The sequence below is a fragment of the Ambystoma mexicanum genome, chromosome 2q (genome assembly GCF_040938575.1).
Source record: "Ambystoma mexicanum isolate Mex_15411 chromosome 2q, UKY_AmexF1_1, whole genome shotgun sequence".
Lineage (NCBI taxonomy): Eukaryota > Metazoa > Chordata > Amphibia > Caudata > Ambystomatidae > Ambystoma > Ambystoma mexicanum.
In genome coordinates this window covers 932,310,083-932,336,376 of record NC_090924.1, presented here as the reverse complement: position 1 = coordinate 932,336,376, position 26,294 = coordinate 932,310,083, and the positions used below count along the sequence as shown (strand labels likewise).

The following is a 26,294-nucleotide window of genomic DNA, read 5'->3' as shown; positions in this document are numbered from 1 at the left end:
AGATCAAACATCCAACAGGATTGTGGAGTATAGCTTAAATTTACGAACAGCCTCAATAGTGTCGATCCAATCCATTTCTTTGATTCTCTGTTTTGCTTTTAACAGTGTTAAACCATTATGGGCTCTCCTTTCAGCAACTATACTTATGTACTCCATACATTTCAACGCCCATTTATTTAAGGGTTTGCTTTGGCATCTATCTTTCATTACATTCAGGTGCCACCACATAGTCTGATCTTCTGCATATGTGATATGGGTCAACATTGGAAACGCCTGTGTATAGGTGCATAATAAATAACAAATAAATCAATCAATCAACATTCTCAACTTTTTACTAAATTATTCCAGAATATAATGAAGGCAAACCCAACTCACAACCAAGTATCTGCACAGGCAGCCTTCTCCAAAAAAGACTTATATACTTTACCCAGTCATCCTTCAAACCATAAAATAGTGTTTCTGCTCCATATGTAATGGATGGGATAACCTTTTTCATGTAACATGTTGTGGCTGGGGTTAAAGAGAAAAAGATGTACTTCTTATTTACATGGATTGCTTGCGTCGATAATGTTTTCAGTTTTGACTTTGTTTGTTCAAATATCAAACTTTTATTCTTTGATCCAAAAAGATGGAAACCAAAATAAATAAAGCCTTCAACCTTTTGTAAAATACTTTGATCCAAAGACAATTAAAATTTAGGATATGGATTAATTATTCCCGATTTGCATACAAATATTTTTGTTTTTGATACATTTTGTTCTCGTTAGTGTATCTTTCTAATGCATTTAGTTGGTGGTGTTGTCCTATTGTAGTGTAATTCATTAACATCATATCAGCATACAATAAATATTGTACCCGCACATCATCCACTACTGGGGGATCTCCATGTGCACTAGAATAAGTAGTGTCTATATCCGAGATAAATGAGTTAAAAATCAGTGGGGCTAACAAGCAACCCTGCTTAAATCCCTGCTTATTCTCAATAGGCACTGAAAGCTGACCCAGTCTACCTTTGTCGAAACCATCAAAAGCCAGACAAAAGTCTATAAATGCGACATACAAAGGTTTCAACTTCTCCACTGCTTCCTGTTTAAACAAACATGAAATAAAACCAGTTGCCGTGGTTCCAATTCCTTTACTGAAGCCGGTCTGGAACATGTCCACTCTTCCTATTTCCTTTCCCAAAGTTGTAAATCCCTTACAAGGAGTGCCGAAAAGATTTTTTATGGTATGTCCAGTAAGGCTATGGGTCTATAATTACTCGGATCCATATAGGGCCTTTTTTGTGAATTGGTACGATCATGGTTTTTAACCAAGATTTTAGAATGCTTTTAGTACCAATTACACAAAAAAAACGGTCATTAATGCCTTTGCCCAAAAACGTATGCCCCCCTTAGAACCACAGTAGCCAAGCCATCTGGCCCTGGAGCTTTTGAATTCTTGCTGCAAGACATTATAGAAGAAATTGTGTCAAGATCTCCATCTAATTCCCTTGCAGCATTCATCTGTTCCATATTCAATATACAATTTACCTTTTCTGAGCCATAAATGGTTGAAAAATGTAATATCCAAGTATGTTCAGTAATGGGGTTTACTTGAGCTGTTGCCTGGGCGGTCTTATTACTATTAACCATGGCCCAAAACTCCTGTGTTATCTTTCGTCAATGCACAAAGCATTGTTCGTGCATCAATTAACAATTGTTAATATTTTTTATTACATACCCAATTTCTGAATGAACATTTCAGGTGTCGCCTCTGCGTTATCTCATTTACAGATAAAGCTTTCGGAGCTTTACGTAACTCTCTTTTTTTTGGCCTAATTACTGAATTATATTAATTTCTGTGTAAGAGACATGGTTTCTTAGTTCCTACTAATTGTGTGAAAGCCTCTGCTAATACGTTCTGATACGGGTATTGCATGATACCGTCATCAAAAGCGTATCCTGTATATTTAGCTGTCAGTAGAATGTTGAACTTACGTTAATTCTTTTTGTTCCAAGTCACTGTTTTTACTCTGGGTTACCTCCAGGTCATACTCGTATCTATTACTTTCACGGTCATGAGCTTTTACTGACCAAACAACCCTGCGAGGATGGTAATCGCTCACTGTGTTCGACTCGACATGCACAGATCTAACAACTATGAATATTTCATCAGACACAAAGCAGTAATTCAAGATGTTCCTTTGTATTCCACTCTCCCATGTATACCTTGGGGTAGTGTCTCCTATAGCATTGCCATTCAGCATAAACTCCACACTTTGTAAGCCCTAGCCAAGTTCTCCCTCTCTCTATCGCTTCTTTTCCCTTCCCTATGGCTGATATTTCAGAGGGCAAATATTCACATCTTGGATTTAGATCACCACAAAACATAATGGAATTCGAATTATGCATACATTGCCATGTAAAAAGAAATCTCTTCTACTGAATCAACAAACTCTTCACAAGTAATTGTTGCAGGGTTCCAATACAAGTTCACTATGAGGGCACAGTGCAAGGAATCTCAGGATCCCACGTTAGCTCTGTTGCCTGCACAAACGGATTTGGATGACTGTATATAGAGGCTTTTATATTCAAATTATTGTTAACTCCAACCAAGGAACCTGAAGATGGACGGCCCGATCCCCTTTGGTTGTAGGCAACAGAAGTAACGTGAAGCCTTCCACCACTGAAGGCACTAATAACCATGTTTCTTGTAAACAGAAAATATCCACTAAACACAAGTTTAACCCCTCCTCTGTAAACAGGTGGCCCACCGCTATTGTATTCCATGATAACAACGTAATGTCTTTCCTTGACCCATCACAATGAAATATCGGGGGATTAGATATTTGGTTTAATCCACTAAGAATTGGCTCACATTGACTTACAGGTTGCAGCCAGCCAGTTTGAGACTTCTCTTTCTGTTGTATTTTTATTTAAGACTGCTGTATTAATAATTTGCCTTTTTTGGTCCACTGCTCTAAAACATTTTATTTGCATTAAAGGAGCACATCCCAACTGCAAGTCTCGGTTATTTTGTAATGTGGTCTGCTTGGGACTATCGATTGCTTTTTGCTTAGAATTATATGATAGGATGTCAAATCCCCAAGCTCTGATTTTATCAGCAACCATTAGTACCTGATTCATAACACCTAAATCAAAATGCAGTATAACTTTGTCAAAACTATATTTATTCCAGAATTCAATACGTTTAATGTCCCTAGACTCCAGTTGTTCAAGTGTTGGGACTCTCTTTAAAAGTGAAAGAACCTTAGTTATATTCAAAATTACTGAGTCATGGTCCAAGGAGAGGTTTTCTAAGACTAGTTGGTTTACTCTTAGGGGGGTATTTACTCTTACATTCTTCTCTTTTTACGTGTTAGAGGGTTCCTTACAGGCCCCTTGCCTTTTTTCTTCTATATTGATAAAGGTAATGCAAACAGATTCTCATCACTCTCTCTCCCCAACCTTTTTCTGTTATCTATAACTCGCTCTACTCCCATATTCGTCATTCTACCTTCAGCTGCTAGTTTTCTGGAAGTGATCCCGCCACACCTCAACTTACTCTCAGATCTTGTTATACTTTGGGTAAGGTGCCCCGTCACCGACCCAACTTGGACTTCATTTTCTCCCCGAACCTCTTGATTTTCTTGGACCTCATTTTCGACCCTTCTGTCACCTTGTTCCACTATAATAACCTCTTCAGCATTTATTTTCTCAGCCTCATTTGTAGTTATCCCGGGATCTTTTAAAACTAAATGTACAGGCTCCTTATCCATCCTCATTGACTCCTCCATTATACGCAATGAAAGCTTATGGAGGAATTTTCTAGAACCATTATCTACATTTCTTTTAGTATTTTTCTTATTTTTTGATTTCATAGTGCCTACACTAGAATTTCCACCCTTCCTTTTTCTTTTAGACTGATAAAATATTTCATATTCTGATGAGGGAGAATTGGCACCCTCCTCTACCAATTCTACTAGTTCAACCACGTGGTAATCGGTGACATGCACTTCACTTTCGGCTAATAGTTCTTCCGCAGTCTGGAGTATACTTAAATTCGGTGGAGAGTGAGGTAAATCTGGAACTTCAGTTTGAGGTTCCGGTTCTCCCAGTACTAAAAATGAGCGTCTGCTATCAGAAGTTTCTATGTGTACATCAGCTGATACAATCACTTCGTTCACAACCATGCCCACATTCCTATGTATAGCATTTCCTTGTTCTTTTGTAACTTTTCCGGCATAGTATTCTCCAATTACCTACTTTTGTCCTCTCCCAAAATGTGTCCTATATGTCCTACATTAGTTTTCCCCATAATGTAGCCCTCCATAATACAAAACTTACTATTGAAGCTTGACAGGAGACCACATTTCTCTTTTAATGCAATTGTCACACTTTCATGCATAGTGGTTAAAACTGATAACATTAGAAGCAAGGACTTCTGCAAGTTGCTCGTTATATCTCTCTCAACTGTATTAACAGGTCTATCAGTGAAATCTGTAAGCATGGCTGTGTCCTGAGGAGTAGGTTTTAGATCGTGTGTTCCCAGTACACCATCCTCAACAAACTGAATTGCTGTTTGAGTTGCAATAGAATTGTGATGCAACTCCCTCACATCCGTTACACAACCTTCACCACCATTTGCTAACAGAAATGGCCATACAGTTCCACCTCCAGAGACAACAGATGCAACTTGCGAAGGTGGGGGAGATGGGAAAGGAAAGGAAATGGGTCTCACAAACGTTGATTTAGGAATTAAAAGCACACTAAGACCTTCTGACAAAACATGGTGACCATAAAGTCGAGGCGAAGAACCCAAATTATCAGGCTACATTGTTTGGGGACAAAAGGCATAGATGTTCTTCTTCAGATCTTTTTCGGTCTTTTGCCCCAATATATCAGTCCATTCACATAAAGCAGAGATCTCCAAATACGTCATTTCCTTTAAGAGACCTTTACTTGCTGATAAAAGCACGTGGAAGGAGTCATTTTTATCCACAACTTACTTCACCAGAGAAATAAGAGGACACCTTTTTAAAATAGGGTCTTGTCATCGCTCCTTATCAGTTGTTTGGTGTAGCAAGGGTCACGTTTGGACTAGTTGAAACATTTAAAGTAGTGGGTTAAGGGGTAGAAAAAGTCTGTTGGCTCTCATTAACAAGGGAATCAGTTTTAGAATCCACGACTGAATTCGGTTGTGGCTGACACAGCAGATTGCAGAAACCCCGTCAAACACCTAGCGGCCATTGCCGTGTCATTTAATGGAATGGAGGGTTAGAATAGAAGTAGAAGTGTTATCGTTGATACAGGCACCACTTGGGATGCTCTTACCTGCCTCTCTTAACACCACATCAATAACTTCAAAAGGCTATCCATTTTCCACATTACCAACCGAAGTCGGAGTCGGTTTAAATACATTAGCTCGGGTCAAATTAAGCTCATGTGCTGACAGTTATAGACGTATTTTTTTAAATGTCCAAGAGGATGTATTACAGGAAGAGTGACGGCTCTCTCCCTTACTCCTGTAATCCATCTGCTTGCCTCTTATGAAAGTGCACTTTTTTATTTATACTTTAGAAACTCCCTCAAAAATAAACCATGGAGTCAACTCTATAGCAGCAATCAAATGTTTGAACACACAAGGAAAACACAGAGAGGAGAGTACACAACGTAACACAGCGCCTCAACACCGGACGAACTAAATCGTAATTGGGTGCTGATGGATCAGTTTCCTGTTGATCTTTGTCAGAATGTACTTTAATATTTAAAGATTGGCTTGCACTACCCTAGGTCTAAGAATTCTAGCAGAACAGATAAATCTTCAAGGCCCTGCGGAATACCCAGAGGGTTTTAATCTCCCGGATTTCCTTAGGTAATTTATTCCATACTCTTGGACCGTAGACTCCAAATCTATGGTCCCCTTTACTCACATACTTAGTACGTGCTATCTGAAGCAAATTCTGGTCGGCTGAACGCAGCTGCCGAGTTGGAACATGACTCTTAATTTTATCTGATAGATATCTTGGCACTGTTTTGTTGACACATTTAAATACCAAGCAGTGAGTTTTAAACTCAATTATCTCCTTTACTGCCAGCCAGTGGAGATCTCTTCTTAAGTTAGAGATTGGGGTGGATTTTTCTACTCTATATGCCAGCCTAACTTCTGCATTTTGAGTCACTTGTAATCTTTGCAGCTGATAGGCTGGTATGCCTGTTAACAATGCATTTCCATAATCCAGTCTTGAGTTGACCAGTGTGCCAGTAACCACCCTTATCTTCATTTGTAATAAATGGTAGGATATGCCTCAATAGACGTAGGGAGTGGAACGCTGCCTGCACCTTCATGCTAACCTGAGCTCCACATTCCATATTATCCTCTCAGGCACAACCCAGATTTTTAATTTTCTTAGAGAAATTCAGCTGTGTCCCCAGGAAGTATGGTGGTTGTAACTGCTTCCTATGTTGCAGTTGGTATTTTGAGGCGAATAACGCCAATTCTGTTTTGCTAGCCTTCAGTAATAACTGGTTAGCACACATCCAGGCTTGTACTTCTTGCAAGCACTGTTCCACTATCCCATATGTCTCCTCAGTATTATGTACCCTCATGAACACCTGAGCATCATCCACATACAAATGAAAGTGTATGCAGTGTTTCCTCAGTATGTCCATGAGCAATTTGACATATGCAGGCAGATCAATAACAATCGATAGTAACAAAACTCCAAACTCAGCTGAGTTTATCAAAACAAAAACAAGAAGGGTGGCAGCTAGAGAAACTAGCTTCGATGACAGAAGGAAAAAATTAAACTAATAAAGGCTAACCCCTCTGACTGGGGCTGCATGAAGTAAAGGTAATTTCACCTTCTCACCTTTTAGACGCAAGTCTTCCAGCTCAGGTCTGCTAGTTTCAAAGTCCCGGACCCCAAATCCCACGGAACACTCAGCAACACTCTGCCAATGCTCCGCTGCCAGTGTGGTTCTTAAAGTCCCTCCTTCAATGGAAGTAGCAAAAAGACTTTGAAATACAGTGTAACCAGTAAAGAATCCGCACGGAACACTCGCCAACACTCCAATATTTAAATTTAGTATTGTGAAGTTTTCTGTGGCGTTAGTCAAGGTTTGTTTGTTGTCTGGTGAACTATGGCTGTGTGATGGTCTTGAGAAATGCTCAAACGACCTCTTGAAGTGTGGAGGCTTCTGTTGTCTGAGATGGCATTTATTGTCTCAGACAAAACAAACACCAGCATAGTAATACTGAGACTGCCAAGCCAGATGCCCAATAGTATCCTAGACCAGGATGGACTTTGTGTTAGGTCAATGTAAACAGAAACATGAAGGAAAGCAGATAAAAGGAGGTCCAACTTACAGGGAGAAGTTCAAGCCTTGGGGCCTTAGGGGTATTACATGTTTTATGGCATTACATTGTGTGGGTCTTGTGCACGGGTGCCCATACAATATATAAGGTTCAAAAGAGAATGCCCAAAATTGGTGTATGGTCATGTGGTTGTAGTGCTCTAATAGCTCCAAGGCGTGTTCAGAGATTGGCATATTGCGCCCCGCACCAGCAGTGTACAGACCTCGGTATGTGAGAGAAAAAAAAGGGCAGCAGAGAAAGGAAAGGGAATCCGGGGTTAAATGTACATGAAAGCTTTGTAGAGGAAAGAAAGGGAACAAGGGTTAGGGATGGAGTTTGTGATCATTTCCATGCGTGTGTAGAATTAGCAAAGCATAGCGCTGGTCAGAAAAGGGAAAATGCTTAATGCTCCTACAAACGAGTGAATACCCAAGTGAGCCGCTTCGAGTACTTACAGGGGAAGTAGAGAAAGGAGTCAGTAAGTAGTTCAATGATGGGCTTGGGATGTGGTCCAGCATATGCTTGAAGGGTGGCATCGTACTGTGACCTAAGAGACTCAGAGAGATACATCTAGCATTGCCCAGTCGACTGTTAAGAGTGGCAGAGCCCAGAGTGGACTGCATGGAAGATGATTGAGGGCGGCCCAGACATCAGATTTCTCTACACGGTTGTCTACCTCAGAGTGCCATAATAGCCTGTTCACATATTGAGGGGCAGGTGAAGCGATAGCGAATAGTGTAATAGTCTGATAACATACTGTGATATATTGTCTGAGACTGCAGTCGCTGCGCAGCTCAGGGTTCCTGTACAGGGAGCTGCCTGTGTTACATTACTCTCACCACATAAGGAAATGGCGTGTTGCTTGTCTAATGAGTTATGTCACACTAAAGCCACATCACTCTATCTTATGTTTGTTCCCAATACCTGTCCCATCAAAGGCTGCCATCTGGAGTCTCTCTTCTTTGACCGAAGAGAACGTGTGCTTTCCTCACTCTCAGTGGCCATTTTGAGGGTAGACGTACGAGGACACGAGGCAACAGGCCCCATAAATTGCACTATCACGACGTACACCCAAGCACCACTTACAGCGTTCATGATTGGCCACCTAAGTCATGGCCTGTGTACACCTATTGGATGCTTTAAAACAAGAAGCCCTTTCACTGGGGAAGAAAAAAGGGCATTTCTTAAAATAAAAGAATTCAAACTTACACAAGATCTCACAGCCGTGAGGTGCCAAAGCCTGCAGCGCTGGAAATGTAATTGGGGGTGGGGGGCATAGGCCACATCTGGCTGACATTGTGCAACAGCTGTGACGCCAACTGGGACAGAAGCCGCCCCACCGAGCACAGTTCCCAGCCTGGTGGCCTGGTTCTTTAACATGTTATAAAGACCTCTTAGGCCAAAACTCATGTTTAAAGTGAAATCCACAGCTGTGTGTCTACCTTGATTTTGTTTACATTTGTAGGAGCAAAGGGGGAATGGGTAACACTGGGATCTTCTGGGAAGGGGACCTGTAGAGGGTCACAGGGAATGTTCCTTTTTTGCTGCACTTTTTTCCATGACCTTGACATTGTCTCCTCCAGTATGTAGGATTCTAGTGATGTTTTTTTTTCTTCTGTCCCCAACAGAACGTTAATGGCATTAAGTACCATGCGAAGAACGGACACAGAACGCAAATCCGGGTCCGCAAACCGTTCAAGTGTCGCTGTGGAAAGAGTTACAAGACCTCTCAGGGCCTGCGGCACCACACAATCAATTTCCACCCTCCTGTGTCGGCCGAGATTATCCGCAAGATGCCGTAGAAGAAAGCTGGTCCCACCCGTGCCAAGGAACCCTCACCAGCAGTGGCTGACTTAAAAAAAACAGCTACTTTTTTTTCTTCAAACGAAGCATTGAGCTGCCCTTTTGAACACGACTTTACACGCATGCGTACAACAGGTTTCAGTCATTTTGGAATGATGTATCTTTGTAGAGCTAATGATTTTGTACATTTGCACATGTTAATCATCATAATACCCATTTTCGCTACAATAAAAAGGTGCTAAGCGATTGAAAAGTACAAAATGGGTCTCAAAACCCAATTTTCCCATTCCAAAAACAGAAGTGAATTGGGGCAGCAGACCTAAGGACATCAGTCCTGTAAAGACAGTCAGTGCAGCTGGCAATGCTAAATCATTATCATTCTTTCTACATTACAAGATATAAGACCAATGCCTCTCTCCTCCTCCCACCCCCCCCCCGCCCCTGTTCCCAGACTTGTTAACATGCCTTAAATTATGGCAGTTGCTATTACTCAGTATGTTCCACTGTAGGTATTGCAAATGTAAAATAAGAGAGGATGTTTAACATAATATGCTACAAATATTTTCATACACAAATAACATACATACAGAGGTGTGCGCTCACTGTTTTTTATATTATCTAGCAAATTATTTTTTGCCTGTTCAATTCCCGTTGAACTAGCAAAAAAGAAAATAACTCATGACTTCAGTGTTACGAATGTCTACGTCATTATTCTGTCTCCACATTAGAGTAGAACCCTGAGTAATGTCCGAGAATACTTTTGAGGACCAAGAGCTCACTGTTAAAATCGACACTCGTCTCACCCTATGAAAAAGCCAGTCTACCCGTGCACTGCCCATTTCCTGCTCACGAGGAGCAGAATTCTCCATCCCACTGTGGAGTTTTGAAGCACTTTGTAGTTCTCTATTGCCAACAGAGTGCATGCTTTATCGACTGCCAACACTATGTGATCCCTCGGCTGGGTTGCTTTGGGGGTTCAAGAACAAGCATGCTTTAGCTTTAAGGGCATCTCTTCACTATAGTCACACCTATGCTAGACACGGTGATGATACAATGGGCTCAGCTTTCACCTTGTTTCAAAAATCCTATAGTATCCCTATAGGCTGTGCCTACAATTACACCTGTACTTCTGATTAAAAGCGATCCAATGGCCACACAAAGAAATCCCGTTTTTCTTTTATAGTGGAAGATGACCATCCTCCCTCCCCACCTTTCCTTGCAGGTCAACTATGTAAGGGACCACCAAGGGGAGGCAGCTGTACCTGCAAGCTCTAAAGCATGGAACAGTAACCTTTGGTTCGCCAGATGTTTTGCACTACAACTCCCACAAGCCCTACACAGTATTGTCATTGGTGAGGGGTCATGGGAGTCAAAACATCTGGAGAGCCTCCGGTTTCAAACCCCTCTGCCCACTTAACTCTAGAATGAGTGGGGATAGTGAGGTGGTAATATGTCACTTAGTGAAGAGTCGCAAATCTTTGCACCAGGCCTGGGTTTGTGCTTTCAAAACCCCTAGCCTGCTACAATTAGATGCACAGGAAAGGTTTGGATGATGTGGGTTCACTAACTGACAGCAGAGAGGGGGCAGGGTTTGTGACCTTGGCCCAGGGGCTGGCTTTGGGCTCCATTTATTGCAAGAAGTGTATATTTCTGGGTATATATTCAGTCCAAAGGTTGTGAAAAGATTTATTTTAATTTTAAAGTGTTTGTCAGTCCCAAGGCATTTCCACATTCAGACGGCAAAATGCCACTTAAGCAAAGATATCCTCTTTCATGTATTTTCAATTGCTCCTCTATTTGTGTTTGTTGCATGTTATTATGCTATCCGTTTTCGTGTATTTTTCATTTCCATTGCATTATTCTGTAGCAGTTCACTGCATTCCAGCTGAAATTATAGCTTGGCACTTGACTGTGCTGGCAGAACACTATAAGCACCTCGCTGAAATGGACACTTCGTGGAGGATTGTTGAAGCAAGTTATGACTGGATAAGATGACAACATGTAGTACATAAGAGTTTTCTTACTTGATATCTCTGCATAGTTTTCCAAAACGTTGGGTGACCATGACACAAGGAAATCAAGTCAACAGTATTAATCATGTAAACATTGACAGAATAGCTAGAATGTTTGAGTCTAAGTAATCTTCTGCTTTGCAGGGTCTCGCTTAAAATACTATAGCGATTTGAGACCATCTCAGCAATCATAGATTTTTTAAATGTTAAGATGTTGTTCAGAATGCGTCTTCCTCTTTCTTTCCATTACATTATTTTTTTCAAATGTTAGTACTGCAAGCATTATTGCTATCGCCAGACAGTGAAGGCTTGAATCACGGCAAACAAGACTTTTGAGGTTAGTCGCACTAACAAGCTGTTTTGCTACTTCATCTTACTCATCAGCAGATGCAACCAGGTTAGGATTTTGATGTGTAGAGTTTAAGACATGTACACACTGGTTCTACTGTCGTCATCAACCTCACCCAAAGTTGAGTGGGGTATTGTGGTTCGGAACTTATCGGTGCGAGTTGCCATACCGTGCAAATGATTTTGTGGCTCTTGTTTCACACTATGCTCCTCGCCCTCCTTCCTCCTCTTTTGGGATCTTAGCTGCCAATTGTACCGGCTGTTCCCTGGTCCAACCGTGACAGTTCTCGACTTTTCTATACTATGCCCCTCAGTCCCCGCCTGTCTTTATTTGGATGCACTTGCATCTCCTTAGTTCCTCCACATCATGGCTGTCCTGCCTGCTCAGTCCTTCTATCACAGCCCCTCACAGGTTGCCTGCACTGCACGTCCTTTATCTGCCCTTTTTGGTGGTATCAGGGGAAGTATTCCCTCTTTGGGCACAGCCCACAGGAAAAACACATTTTGTTTCTTTTCCTTTCTGTGGGCAAACTCTCGCAGACACTATTCGCACTATTCGATTCATGCAAATTAACTTTGTCAACAGAGTTTGACTCCATACCCAATTAGCAGTACTAGACAGTCATATCTAAGGATAGGAAGAGCCAAACAAGTGTTCGAAATCATGCAGAATTTAGCTGATTCCAATTAGTTACTCGCTGGGTGCTGCTCCCATGCTTCGTGGAAGGCAATACGTTCCTGTACCTCTGAGGGGACACTTTCATAGCTATTTTACCGTTTTCCTGCTCTTGTGCTTTCAGAGTTTTAGTTTGGACCATTGCTTCCAATTTTCCATGTTGACTACTTCTCACAAGCATTTCATGTGCAATGACGAGTAGCATTGTGTGAAGGTACTGACGCTGGAAACGCTCTCTGGTACTACTAATGCTGTGTGTGTTCAGCAACCAGTTTATGTAAAAGAGGGACCCAAAGGCCAGAAAATCACTATGCTTTTGCCCAGTTTCCAGTGTCCATTTAAACTAGACTAAAAGAGAAACTGAAAAAGTAATGAAGAGAAATCTTGAGTCAATACCTGTTAAACACCTCGCCTGCCTGGGGGTATCTGGCTTTGTCTAGTAATCCCCCAGTCATTGTTTTAAATCTGCAGTTGTTTATATAGAAGCCCACAAATGATTGCTTATTCCAGTCATTGACAAGTTGGTATGGACTTGCTTCTGCATCAAGTCATTTCATTTAACATCCAACAATATAGCACTGAGATATCCAGTCCTGTCTCTCGTCGCCACAGTGTTTAACCTTTAAATACTATTTTATCTCATACAATGTGCTATCCACTGTTGCCTAAGCACTTTAAATACTACACTACCCTAGTTGTAGTTTAAGTAACCAATTTCTAACATCACTCTTATAAATGGCTTCTAATATTCTTGGCCCCAGTGCATCCTCAATGTCTGTTGTGCTTCTCCCTAGAATATATTTTCTTTAAAGTGAAGTAGTCATTTTAGAGAGCTTAATTTGTATTGTGCTTTAGTTATAAGCACAATGGCAACCATCTGTGGGTTTGTCACAGTGACGTTTTGCCCCTGACAATCCATTCCATACTCTCTGATTGTCTAGAAAAAACCTGCAGATGCATACGAGTGGTTGTAGTCCATTATGCCTCCATTATGCCATTTTATGTCCTTCTAGAAGATCTGACCTCCTGCGACAGGTTTTTATTAGGATGTCTGCCCAGTGATTGGTGGGAGACTGCTCTCCCCCATATCCAATATCTAGGATATTGTAAGGTTTACCTGCCGAAGTTGCTCAACCAGGTATTGTGAGTTTACTAGATATTTTAATATTGTTCAAACTGTGAGCCTGGCAGTGTTTAGGGGTAGCTCCAAAAGAGATTATTGTGACCACTTAGCTAATTATTTATTTATTTTGGTCCTTGAACAAGATGGAAAAAGCAAAGCAGGAGAGTTATTTGCCACTTGTTCAGATGGCTACCAAATTACAAACAATACTCGGTTGTCTCTTGTTCACTTTTGGAGTACCTGCTCTCCACATTCTCTGAAAAGTTGGATGTGGGAAATGGCTGCTAACTAAAGTTTCGGAAAACGGACTCCATTTTTGGCTCTAAGACTTTTGGTGAAAATGAGGTCTGCATTTGGAAACGCCAACGACTGAGGTTCAGGATTCAGTGATCCTGTACCAAGTTCAGTGCTTTCATTAGTATGTTTAAATCTCTGCTTGGTCCTATATTTTCTAGCTATCCTGATGTTGGGAATCCTTTCCAAGATCCATACTATCCTTGAACAGACACTTTTAAGAACTACAATGATCCTTGTTATTTACCAGTATGTACTGCTGCAATGCTATTTGTGTCTTTCAGCAAAGGTCCTGGAATGTTGTTAGGGGTTTTAGATTGCCTCTAATCGCTAATTTCATGCAATGGAGGCGGGGAATAGGGGGGTCTCTGCATATTACGCTACTCGGGGGGGGGGGGGGCATGGGGGATCATCTCTATGCAAGCGGAATGATCCATTTCCCTAGTTAATGATCCCTCCGGTCTATCCAGCACACTGTTAATGCAGCAAGAACTGCTCTTCCTCAACTTTCGGGGGCTAGAAAAGGCATTTCTGGAACATTCGCCCTTTTTTGAGAGGTGAAAAAAAAGAAAGTGGAACTCGATTTTGTTTCACAACTGAACACTGTAGTCCAGTCCCCATATGTGGTGGTGCTGTCATGCTTATGAGATGTGTGTTGCTTGGTTGTGGTTCTGACGTTCTCCAAGAATCAGGGATATGTTTTCCCTATTACCTAGCACTGCATAATCATATACATTCTTGAACGACTTCAGAACAATTGGTACCGCACTGCAGACGATGGAGTTCAGTTCGCTACATTTCATTGTTCGTCAACTCATATGATCAGTGTAGATTGAAGTAAAATACGCTCTCTTCTTCTATACAGGCCAAAGAAGCCAAGCATGTCAGACTTCCTTGTCAAGCCATAGATTTCTCCTGGCGAGGACAGGGTGTAGCCTGCCCTTCGCCATAAGACTGGTTCCACTTCAATCAGAAGACAGGACTGCTACATAGGTTTTCCTATTCCTCTTACCTGCCCAAGAGGTGACAAGTAGTAACATATATACATGTATATATATGTCTGATGAATGCATTCAACAATCCTCATAGTGCAGCCGTCCTAAATATACTATGCTGCTTTTATGTGATGCACTCCCAGCTTCCAGCAGCACGGCCCCAAAGATATTGGCTGCATCCTGAATTGTTTCAAATATAGTTTTGTGTTGTTGTTCCTTTAGAATTTTACTACTGCCAATTCAGTAAAAGACTTAAAGGAATCTACCTTGGCCAAGCATCATTGAAGGAGGCAGTATTTTCGGTAGGGTTGAGGCCTTCTGGGGTCAACTTTTTTATTTGAAGTCCGAAGCCACTTTGCCACTAGTTAATGATTACTCTAAAGCCTGTAACATAATAGCAGCCTGGTTCTGTTTTATTCCCTTTTCCTAATGAATCACAATGGTGTTTAAAGGGCACATCTAAGAAATGTCCAACCAAGTCTATGATTTCGAGCAGAATCGCAGGAAGAGTTGCATTGTCCGTGTTAGCTACAGCACTTACTGTCAGAACTATGCTGACCCTTATTTGGGCCATTATTTGAACCCATATTTGGTTCTACAATATAAAGACAGCATCTAGAAGGATTTTGTCGTTCTCTGATGTCGTTGGCCTTTTCTAAAATGGCCAGCAGAGAAATAATGTAGAACTTTAATATGGCACCAAGGATACGTACCAGGCTGGGAAACAATGCAGAGATTGAGCATAAGAAAACACATTGCACGTATGTAGTTGCTGTGTTACATGTATTATATACATGCCACCACGCCTTGAGCATTCTTCCCTCTCAAGTGCTATTCTTTTAAGAGTTTACCAACTGCCTACTTATGGGTAAAAATTGCATGCATGCTACAAGAAAGCAGATTGTCTGAGAAAATAAATGTTACTTCCATTCCGTTAGTGTTTGATTAGCTGGAAAATGCACCCCTCCTCTGAGCCCAGAGCCACCTTCCAAAATGTCTGACATGTGTCTACGGTGGATGAAAGGTTCTGCTGTGTCTGAAGAGCAAAACCTTGGGGGAAAAAGGAGGGACACGCTTCTGCCTTCACGTGCGAGGGGATCTATTATTAAGGATGGGGTTTTCAGCTCACAACACGTTCAGCAAACACGCCTGCCATTACTCAGTGAGCGCTTGCCTAACATGACGTTGCTGGTTGAGAGTAAGGAAGGACCCAGGCAGGGGATTGAGCTGGCTGGTGCAAAACATACCCTATTTGGCCACTTCCTCTCTGCTCGAGGTTTGGCGGGAATTCAGGCCTGCAGTTATCTTTACTGGCTTCTGTTCCTTCCCACTGCAAGAAACAGCAGGCTTGATAAGTTAGTTCAAGAGCTAAACAGTCATTAAATAATGTCATTGTTGCATGTACATTCTTTTCAAATATAAACCTGCGAGTCCAGTTTCTATTTACCTATTCTTCGTGACAGTATTATTAAACAGGTAAGGATGGGATGGGATTATTTTGTTATACTGTGTATAGTGAATGTATTGTACTGTGTCAGTGAAAAGTGTGCTTTAAATTATATTTTCATATGTTTTGTTGGAGGCAAAGAACATTAAGTCTGATGGTGACAACAGAAGACATCTTAATGAATCAAATCTCCTGTAAATAACGCTGCCTATAAATGTAAATCAACTTAAAAATAAACTGCCTCTGACTTATAACGAGTTTGAAAGCGTCCATTTTGTTTTATCCAGTTGTTGAAAGTAGCCTGGCACCAGCCAGTTGCCAGATTACTCGGTTTGTCCTTTATTTCAAATATTTGTTTTTCGTTTCAAAATCGGAGTACAAGAAGGAATGGAAGCTAGTTAAACGTGACAGCGATTTTGTCTGAAAAGTAATTTAAGGTTTGCAGCTCTCCCTTCCTTTGATCAACTCTTCGACCGCCCCCTTTCACGGGTGTACGACCACCCCTTTCACTGGTGTACTATGCCCCCTTTCACTGATGTACGACCGCCCCCTTTCACCGGTGTACGACTACCCCTTTCACTGGTGTACTACTGCCCCCTTTCACTGATGTACGACGTACTGCGCCCTTTCACTGGTGTAAGTGATCGGAAACTAGCATGACAGTAAAGCTTCTTTTGTGTTGCCTGCTCTGCACACACTGAAATAATGCAGGTGCCCATATTTTTATGAAGCTCTGTACATAAGTGTCACAATTGACTGTACTGGAGAGCCACATTTGGACATATCCCTCTTTTTTCCTCACCCGAAACAACCATTCCCTCTACACATATTGCCACAATTTTGGGCCCTAAAATATCCCGGATATACGCTGATACATAAGTGTGATATGCTATTGTTTCACCACTAGGCATCTCCTTGTCAATCAACAGGCCGTGCTCTATTCACAGTGTATACAAGCGCCCTGGACAGAAAGTAGATTCATATGCGCTCAGGCTTCATTGGCAGAGCACTGGTGGACCGGAGGTCAGAACCCTTGCATGGAAAGTGAGCCGCTACGGGGCTGTCGGTTTGATATTGCCGCCATGGGTCTCGGGAGGATAGCTCAGCGGAAACGTGCTCGCCTGGGAAGCAAGACGACACAGAGTCGCACAGGTGCTTAGAAACCTCTGGGCATCAAATGCGTTATAAATTACCTATCATATCATTATTCATTTTTCTCCCCCCATTATGAATTATAATTATTTGTTCTGTATATGCTTTTTGGTATGCCCCAATAATTATTTAGGAAATGATTTTCCATACAACGCCAAAGAGCACCATTACATGCTGTAACTGCAAACACGAGAACAATATTTGCATAATAGAATTGTTATTATAAAGTTTATACAGTGGGTATTTACATTGTAAGCAGTGGGTATGTATAGCCTGCTCTGCAGATTCGTGCAGGGCATCAGTAATCTATTGAAACTCTCTGAGTCCCAAACTCAAACATTTACCCACTCCCACCCCTCCTAATTAATCGATGGCCATAAGGGGACTGGCAAAATCGAACACTATAATCCTACTATGGGTAAAATGCTAGCCTCCCCGTAGTCATGCCCCACCGGGTGCAGATCATCAATGCTCCTTTATTTTGCTTTTGTGTAACCCTTCCCATTATTAAAAATAGAAATGGCTATTCTTTTTGTATGGGCCATGGTCACATCTATGTGACTGCAAGGTGTCAGCTGGCGGGTACTTGCTTCCACTGCTTCCTGTACAGTAACTCTGCCAATCTCTTGATTGTATTTCTCTCTTTACTCACACATCCTCTCCAGTGCCACCAGGCAGTAGTGTGTGTAAATGCGGCTCTTCCAACTCTCCCCCAGGAAGGGCTACCCTGGGAGGTTTTAATTGAGATATGAAAGGTTAGCCCACCCCCCAATAGCATGCCGTCGATGAAAAAGAAAATAATGTTTATAATAGAACGTTCATAACCATTTAACTGTCTGTTCACAGTGGCAGAATGAGAAGGGCGTTGGTCGTCATCATCCTGAGGGCAGCTAATGGGTCGATCAATAGTTGTCGAACCTATGTGTGGAAGGGCTAATGTGTGTCCCATTGGCATAATAATGCCACAGCATTGGGGAACTGGCGGAGACTTAAACACGTAAATTAACCCAGTAACAAGTTCATTCCTTCCTAAGTGACCACTGCCTGTAGGGATGTGGCAAGCTCAGGAAAGGTAATCACTCCATCTTTCAGTGGGCTCTCCTAGATGACCAATGCCCCTTTCTTTTGATTGTGTGCAGGTTTAATGGGGAAATAGCTCTTTTACTTTAATTGTATTAATTTATAATGGAACAATCAGAAGTATGCAGTAAGTATATTTGTATTTTATTGAATTTATATAGTGTGTTAATTCAAAACGCTTTACATGAGGAACAAGCAAATACAACAAGCATAAATAACAATTGAATTAAACCAGAAAACAGTACAAAAACAATTTACATTATGGAAGAGGATTGGAGAGTAGAGAGGGGCCAATGTGTGAGAGGAAGTAGGAGGTATGAGCAGTGGTGAGAGCAGGAGTAAGAGAGGAAACAGAGGGTGAAGAGAGAAGAATATAAGGGATGTGGATTAGAAAAGTGTAGGAAGTGGGGTAGGAGGGAGTACAGTGAAAGGAGAGGGTGAGGTGGAACAGAAGTAAGAAAGGGAGTAGGAGGAGAGGGTATAAGTAGTAGCAGAAATGAGAGGAGAAGCAAGGGTATTAGGGAGGTGAGTGGAAGAGATAAGATTTTAGAGAGGTTCAGAAGTTAGGGAAGGAGGTAGTAGAGCGGATGGCGAGGGGGAGGCGGTTCCAGTGGAAAGGAGCGAGCAGTTGGAAAGAGCAGAAGCGGTAAGGAGCGCAGGGGGGTGGAGGAGGAGAGAGTAGGAAGAGATTGGCAGAGCGCAGAGAACAAGAAGGAGTATAGAAAGTGAGGAGGGAGGAAAGGTAAGGGGGCAAGACCATATAGGGATTTCAAGACTAAACAGAGGAACTTGAATTTAAGCTGGGAGTGAAATGGGAGCCAACCTAGAGAGGTGAGAGAAGAGGAGATGGAGTCTTGAGGAGAGAGAAGGCAGAGGGAGCGAATGGCAGAGTGGTAGACAGATTCTAGTGGGGAGAGGTGAGAAGAAGGGAGTCCAAAGAGAAGAGTAGAGCAGTAGAAAAGCCTAGAGAAAATGAGGGAGGAGATTAAGAGTTTAGTAGCGTGAAAGGTTAGGAAGGATCGAATTTTATGTATGTCGTAAAGTTGAAAACGGCAAGATCTGGCAATAAGAGAAATGTAGTGAGAAAGAGAGAGGTGGGGGGCAATGTGAAGACCAAGGTTGCGAGCATGGGGAGAGAAGTAGAGTTTGGAGGGGAGAAAGAGAATAAAAGGGGAAGGGGAGGGAGGAGGGAGAGTGTTGGCAGGGAAGAAAAGGACTTCGGTTTTGTCAGTGTTGAAAGTAAGGAAGTGAGACGTCATCCAGGATTGAATAGCAGAGAGGCAAGAAGAAAGCTTAAGGTGGGTGTCAGGAGAGAAAGAGGTGAAGGAGAGGAAGAGCTGAGTATCATCAGCATAGAAATGATGTGAGACACCAAAGGAGGAGATGATGGGGGCTAAGAGGGAAGTGTAGAGTGAGAAAAGAAAGGGTCAGAGGACAGAACGTTGGGGGACGCCGTGGTTGAGAGTATGGGTGGGAGAGAGGGAGCTACCCCAGGAGACGGCGAAGGTATGGTTGGAAAGATAAGATGAGAACCACTTAAGGACAGAGTCTTTGAGACCAAAAGAGGAGAGAGAATTAAGGAGAAGAGGATGGTCAACAGTATCAAAAGCAGCAGAAAGGTCAATGAGAATAGGAATAGAGGAATGTTTAGAGTTGCGTGAAGAAAGGAGAGTATTGAGAACAGAGATGAGGGCAGTTTCTGTGGAATGTTGAGGGCGGAGCCGGATTGGATAGAGGGGAAGGGAGAGAGTGGTTGGAGATGAAAGAGGAAAGTTGAGAATAGACAATGCGTTCAAGAAGTTTCGAGAGGTAGGGAAGGCGAGAGATGGGGAGGCAGTTGGCTGCAAGGTGGGGATTAGCAGAAGGTTTTTCGAGAATGGGGGTGATAGTCACATGTTTAAAAGGAGTAGGAAAGGTGGAAGTCATAAAACAGGTGTTAAAGAAGGAGGTGAGATAGGGTATGAGGAGGGGGTAGATTTTAGGAATGAGGGGGTGGGAATGGGGTCGGTGGGAGAAGCAGTAGATGAGTTTTAGATAGAAGTAGGGTAACTTCAGATTGAGTGACAGGAGAAAATGAGGACAAGGAATAGGGTGGGGAGGAGAGGATAGTTTGGCGGAGATTGAGGACTTTGCTAGAAAAGAAGGACGCAACATCAGAAGCAGAGAGAGGAGAGGCGATGGAAGGATCAGGGGTAGCTGGAGAGAGAAGTCGGGATAAGGTTTGAAAGATGCAGCGAGAGTAAGAGGATTAAGACTGGAGAAGGTCAGAGAAGTAGGTGCATTTAGCGGAGTTGAGGTAAGAGTCGTAGAGGGTATGATAGGAGAAGTATGCCGTTTTTTTGGAGAGGGTGGGGTGTTTGAGCCAGAGTCGTTCAAGGCGCCGGTGAAGGCGGCGCATGGAGGAGAGGTGAGAAGATTGCCAAGGTTGAGCAGGTCGGCGACAACGGCGGAAAGGGGAGAGAGGGTAAAGAAGATCAAGAGTAGAACTAAGGGAGGAGGTTAAGGTGGAAGAGGCTTCAGTGGCGGAGAGAGAAGAGAATTGGGAGAGGGGGGAGAGAAGAGGAGCAGGAAGCAAGGAATATAGAAGGGTTGAAGTTGCGTAGATCACGCCAGAAGAAATGGGTGGAGGAAGGAGGGGAGAGAGTAGAGGGGGAGAGGGGGAAGAGAGCAAGGAGTGGTCGGATAGATTGTTGGGTAGAGTAGATATAGGAGAAGCAGTGAAAGTGGAGTTGAAGATGAAGTCGATAGTGGAGCCAGATTGATGAGTAGGAGGGGATGGTAGGGGGAGAGAAGGTAGGAGTCAAGGATGGATATGTGAGGAGAGGTGGGAGGGATATATGAGAGATGGAGAGAAGTCGCCAAGTACAAGTAATGGTGTAGGGCTAGGGGTGTTGAGGCTGAGGAGATGGTCAAAGTCTTCATAGAAGGGGCCAAGAGGGCCAGGGGGGCGGTAGATAATAAGGAATGAAATAGCATGGGGAGAATTAAAGATTTTGTACATAAATTCAAAAGAAGGGAGAGTAGGTAGAGAAGTAGGAAACGGAGAAGAGGTAAAGTTAGGGCAAAAAAGAAGGCTTAAGCCAATACCGCGGCCTGAGGAACGAAGGACATGTTAAAAGGAAGATGAGGGTAAGGTGAGAGAAGCAGAGACGGAGGTCTTGTGGGGCGGGATCCAGGTTTCTGTGATACAGAGAAATGGGAGGTTGAGGCGTAGGAAAAGATCAAAAACAGCAGTGGTTTTGTTGCAAACCGATCGGGTGTTCCAGAGGGCAACATCAAAGGCATTGGAAGTATTCGTGATTGTGGGTAGATGAGGTTGCAGCGTCGGATTGAGGTGTTTGGGAGTAGGGCATAGTGGGAATGGGGGTAGGGGAGGAGGTTGAGAGAGGAGATGGCCATGATGAAGAGGCAGAGAATTCTAAGGAGGGAGAGGGCTGGGGGATGAGGGGAGGGGTGGGGATAGGGGCTGGACTGAAAGGAGGAACAGAACATAACAAGGAGACACAGTCAGGGGCAAGAAGTGCAAACACTGGGAGGTTGGGGAAGAGGTTGGGGAACAGGCTCGACAATCAGTAGTAGACCAGGAAAATAGGTCCAAGGTGGTGGTGGGAGGACACAGAGAACAGGTGAAACAGGTTACTCAGAGGAAGAATAATGAGGCAGGAAGTCAGAGGTGAAAGAGCGGCAATGGGCAGCTGCGCTCGAGGTGCTGTTGGGAGGATGCAGTGATCGAGTGGAACAGGCTTCGCAGATAAAAGTACAATGAGACAGAACGTTAAAGGAGAGAGAGCTGAAAGGGGGCAGCTGTGTCCAAGGAGAGCTGGAGATGGTCAAAAGTCAGTAACAGCTGGGGAGGATGCTCACGGGTGGGCCGATGGAGGGAGGGCCCAGCCACTGTGATCAAAGGAGCTGGCTGGGGACAGCAGGAGCACACTCAATCCCAGCAAGGGGCTGGCGGGTGTATAGCAGGACATTGCAGTGGGTTCAGTGAAACAATACAGGTGGATCAAGTATCTGAGGTAGTGTACCAGCTGGTGTTAGGAGGGGGCAGGATCCTGAAGTCAGTGTGAGCGGTGGATCAGAGGAGCAGGCAAAGCAGAAAAGAGTGCAAGGGAGGAGGTTACACCCTTGGCAGGAGCCGTGGAGAAGACAGCAACCACAGAATAACGTCAGCAATAGTCAAAGTGACAAGTGGGGGGGAGGGCCACTGTAGGAGATCCAAGGGGATAAATGCAGAGCCAGAAGGCGCAGGACAGTGCAGTTGAGCTGGTTTATTTTTTAATTTTTTTTGGTTTGGTTTTGATACAGCACCGGCAAATACAGCATCCTCTCTGGAAGGAGGTAAGGGAGACATATCGAATTGAGCTTTTTTTCCAGTTCTACCTTGAGAATGAATTTTGGTAGTCAATATTTACTATTGGATACCGCTATAAACTATGAGCTAGAAGCTTTTTTTCAGCAAACTTATCATTAAGATCTGGTCTTTTCTAAACCTATTGAGTTAGACCTTTCTAACACTGCACATTTTTATGTGTTTTACAGACATAAGCAGAGGGGCTCCACTTTCTGCTCTATCCCCATTTCCTGAGGACTCTCCCAGAACACTAGAGATACTCTATCCATCGAAGAAGTAGCCTCTAACACATTTAAAGAACCACCAGGTAAATGTTTATCTCTAATTAGGCCAGGTTCCCCTCCACATAACGATCCTAGACTAAACCCTTCTTTAGTGGATTCCTTTTTAATTAAGCCCTTTTTTATTATTTTTCTATTACATCTACAGGTTGGATAGCAACTGAGGATTCCAACTATTAGTGTGTTGATATTTTTCTAATAACATATCCAGTCAGGATATTCTACATTGGACATCCAGGTGATTATTAAAGAAAGAATTTCTTTTCTCAAAAAAGTGACATGACAGCTAATAGCCAGAAATTATGAATTGATTGTTATATCATATATTGTAGGATAATCAAAGATAAATGGAATGAAGAGGACTATCAAATCTTGAAGAAGGGGACTCCAACTACCCCGAAACGCGTCGAAAAAATATTTGTCTTCACAGCATGTGAACATTATATGTTATAAATCAATCTTGCTGAAAGTGTGATGAATACATTGTATGCCCACGAACTATCCTGTGCCTGAATTATATGTGATTTAAAAATAAGTGTGTCCAAATCACCATGTTGGAGAACACATATTCATAACAGAAGATTCAGAACCAAATTAAATTGATGATTGCTATCATTTTTATACCAACAGTGTCCTAAATTGGTTTCTTCCATAAACCTCTTTCCTTTTTTTCTAAACAAAGCATTCTGTTATCATTGTGCAAAAAATTGTGACAGTTCTTGATTGTTTTTACAATTGCAAGGGTGTGCAGGGGACGGGAGAGTTCCACAGGTTTGTGGACAATCTGTTGGTTTTACATATGTTAAAAACAACCCAGTGTCAAGGTAGTTATTCTCCCCGGCACCCCGCTAACTTTCTATAAATTCTATAAAAATCCTTAAAATTAGGTGTGCGCTAGGCAACACAAACATTGGACTTTGGCTCTCTGCCCCTATAACTTCATAGGGTGTGACACAACAGCCATAGCAGCACCCAATCAGAATACAAGTGCTCACCCCCCTTATCAAAGGGATGTCTTTTTCAAAGATTAATACAATCACAGAAAAACATGCTACAACCTTGGCATTTAATGAAGAGGAAGCCACACGGATTTTAGGCCTTTTGAAGGAAATTGAAACAACCACACCTACAACGACTAGTCCAGAGAAACTCATTACACAACTGGAGAGGGTTATCAGAGGGAGATAGCGCAAAAGCTACATGCCACCACGCTAGCGCAATACTATCGCGCACAAAGAATCCCGAGAGGTTGAAGAGTTTACTTAAGACCCACACTGTGTAAGGATAACCCAGATTTTGTGAAGAAATGGGAGCAGATTTTAAATAAATGCTCACTGGATCTTATATTACTGACCATTGAAGAATTGGCGAAGTCCGTCAGTACACTTGACAAAGAAATTGAGGACCTAACGGAACAACTATCTAAATTCAAAAACAAAGAAGAATTAACAACGATTATAGAGGAAGTAAACAAAACATTGGATGACTACAAAAAGGACATAGAACAACGTAAGGTCCGTAAATTTAGAAGAGATACGTTGGATTATCTACAAGACATAGTTTACTCCTGGCAAGAGTACTACGCACAAAGCAAGACAGCACCGGGCAGAAGACCACAACCAAATCGGAAAACACCAGCACCTGGACAAGAACCAAGTGGTTCCAGCAGCGAAATACCCACTAGTGGAGACGAAGTCATCAATGCGGAAAACATTGAGAGGGGACCGATTATACATACATCACAAGAAGCGACAACCTCAAAAGCTCAAGCCACACCGTTGTTTTTTTTAGACAAAAGACAACGTCAAGAGGCAATAAGAAATCTAAGACCACGGAACAAACCAAACAACTAGTTGTTAACATCTCATCGAAACCACTAACTAAAGATCAAACTGACACGTTGAATTTAGGTTTAACTTTCATACCAACTCAGAACTCTAATTTTCTGGAAGAAAAAATCAATCTTCATAGACTGGCACGGAAAATGAGACTTAAAGTTTTCTTTGATTCACAAATGGAAAGCAACACTGTACAAGAACCACATCAATACTTGGAAATGAAACCCAAGAGTCATTTTGACCCTCAAATTAATAATACAACTATCAGAATGTTTGAAGAACAGATGACAAAGGATCTTAAAAGGGTGAATTTCACCAGATCAAGAAACTACAATACTAGAAGAAGGCAAAATTAAATTATCAAAAATCTTTCAGATGACAGAAGTCTCACCTTAAAACCGGCAGACAAAGGGGGTGCCATAGTTATTATGGACACAACTTTCTACGAGGAGAAGATCTTGGAACTCCTAACGGATGAAAATATGTACGTAAAAATTGAACATGATCCAGTCAGAGAAATTTCAAACATTATTGAGACTACGCTTGAGGCAGCAGAGGACCAAGGTTGGATCTCTAACAAAACTAAACTATTCTTAACCAATGAACACCCCATCACTCCAATTTTCTACGGACTGCCTAAAATATATAAAAATATGACAAAACCTCCTCTTAGACCAATTGTTGCAGGAACTGACAGTGTCTTCAATCCACTAGCAATCTATGTGGACAGAGCACTGCAACCTATAGTACAAACTACTTCTACATATCTCAAGGATACCACAGATTTCCTCAATCATCTAGACACCTTAACGAACATCAATAGAGATGATGTACTGGTTTCGTTTGATGTACAGAGTCTGTACACATGCATCCCACATCAAGACGATTTGGAAGCACTGGAATCGTCTTTACTACGGAACGAATGTGAAGCCAACAAAATCTTCATTATGGAGTTGAGCAAAATTATACTCGTCACCATCTATTTCAGATACAAGACTCAATACTACTTACAAGCATCAGGAACTTCAATGGGGTCAGCTATGGCCCCTGCTTATGCCAACTTATTCATGTACCACCTAGAGACGAAATGGATTTTAATACAGACAAAATTTAGTGAAAGGATTATTACCTGGAAAAGGTATATTGATGACGTTTTTGTCATATGGAGAGGACAACACACCGAATTGGAGGAATTCCTGCAATATATCAACTCAGTCCATGACAGAATCAAGTTTACGATGGAAATCGGAAACCCCCAAACTACATTTTTTAGACGTGGAACTGGAGATTGGCCAAGAAGGAATAATCACAAACGTCTACCATAAACCCACGGACGTTAATAACACGCTGCATTTTATGAGTCATCATCCCGCACATCTAAAGAATAATCTACCCTATAGTCAATTTCTCCGACTAAAAAGGATCATCTCAACAACTGATACACTCAGGAAGGAAAATCAACTGATGACACAAAGATATAAGGAAAGAGGCTACCCGGAGTCCATTGTCAAGACAGCAGAGGAGAAAACACACGCATTGGAAAGGAAAGATCT

The 26,294-nt window shown here is 42.3% G+C and overlaps 1 protein-coding gene across 1 annotated transcript in view; it reads left to right on the top strand.

Annotated features, from left to right (window-relative positions):
* Nucleotides 1-16,290, top strand: part of JAZF1 (JAZF zinc finger 1) — a 973,043-nt gene extending 956,753 nt beyond the window's left edge. The window contains exon 5 of the mRNA XM_069648240.1: nt 8,967-16,290. Coding sequence (XP_069504341.1) covers nt 8,967-9,140 — 174 coding nt within the window. The 3' untranslated portion in view covers nt 9,141-16,290. The remainder of the gene's footprint in view (nt 1-8,966) is intronic.
* The last annotated feature ends 10,004 nt before the right edge of the window (nt 16,291-26,294 follow it).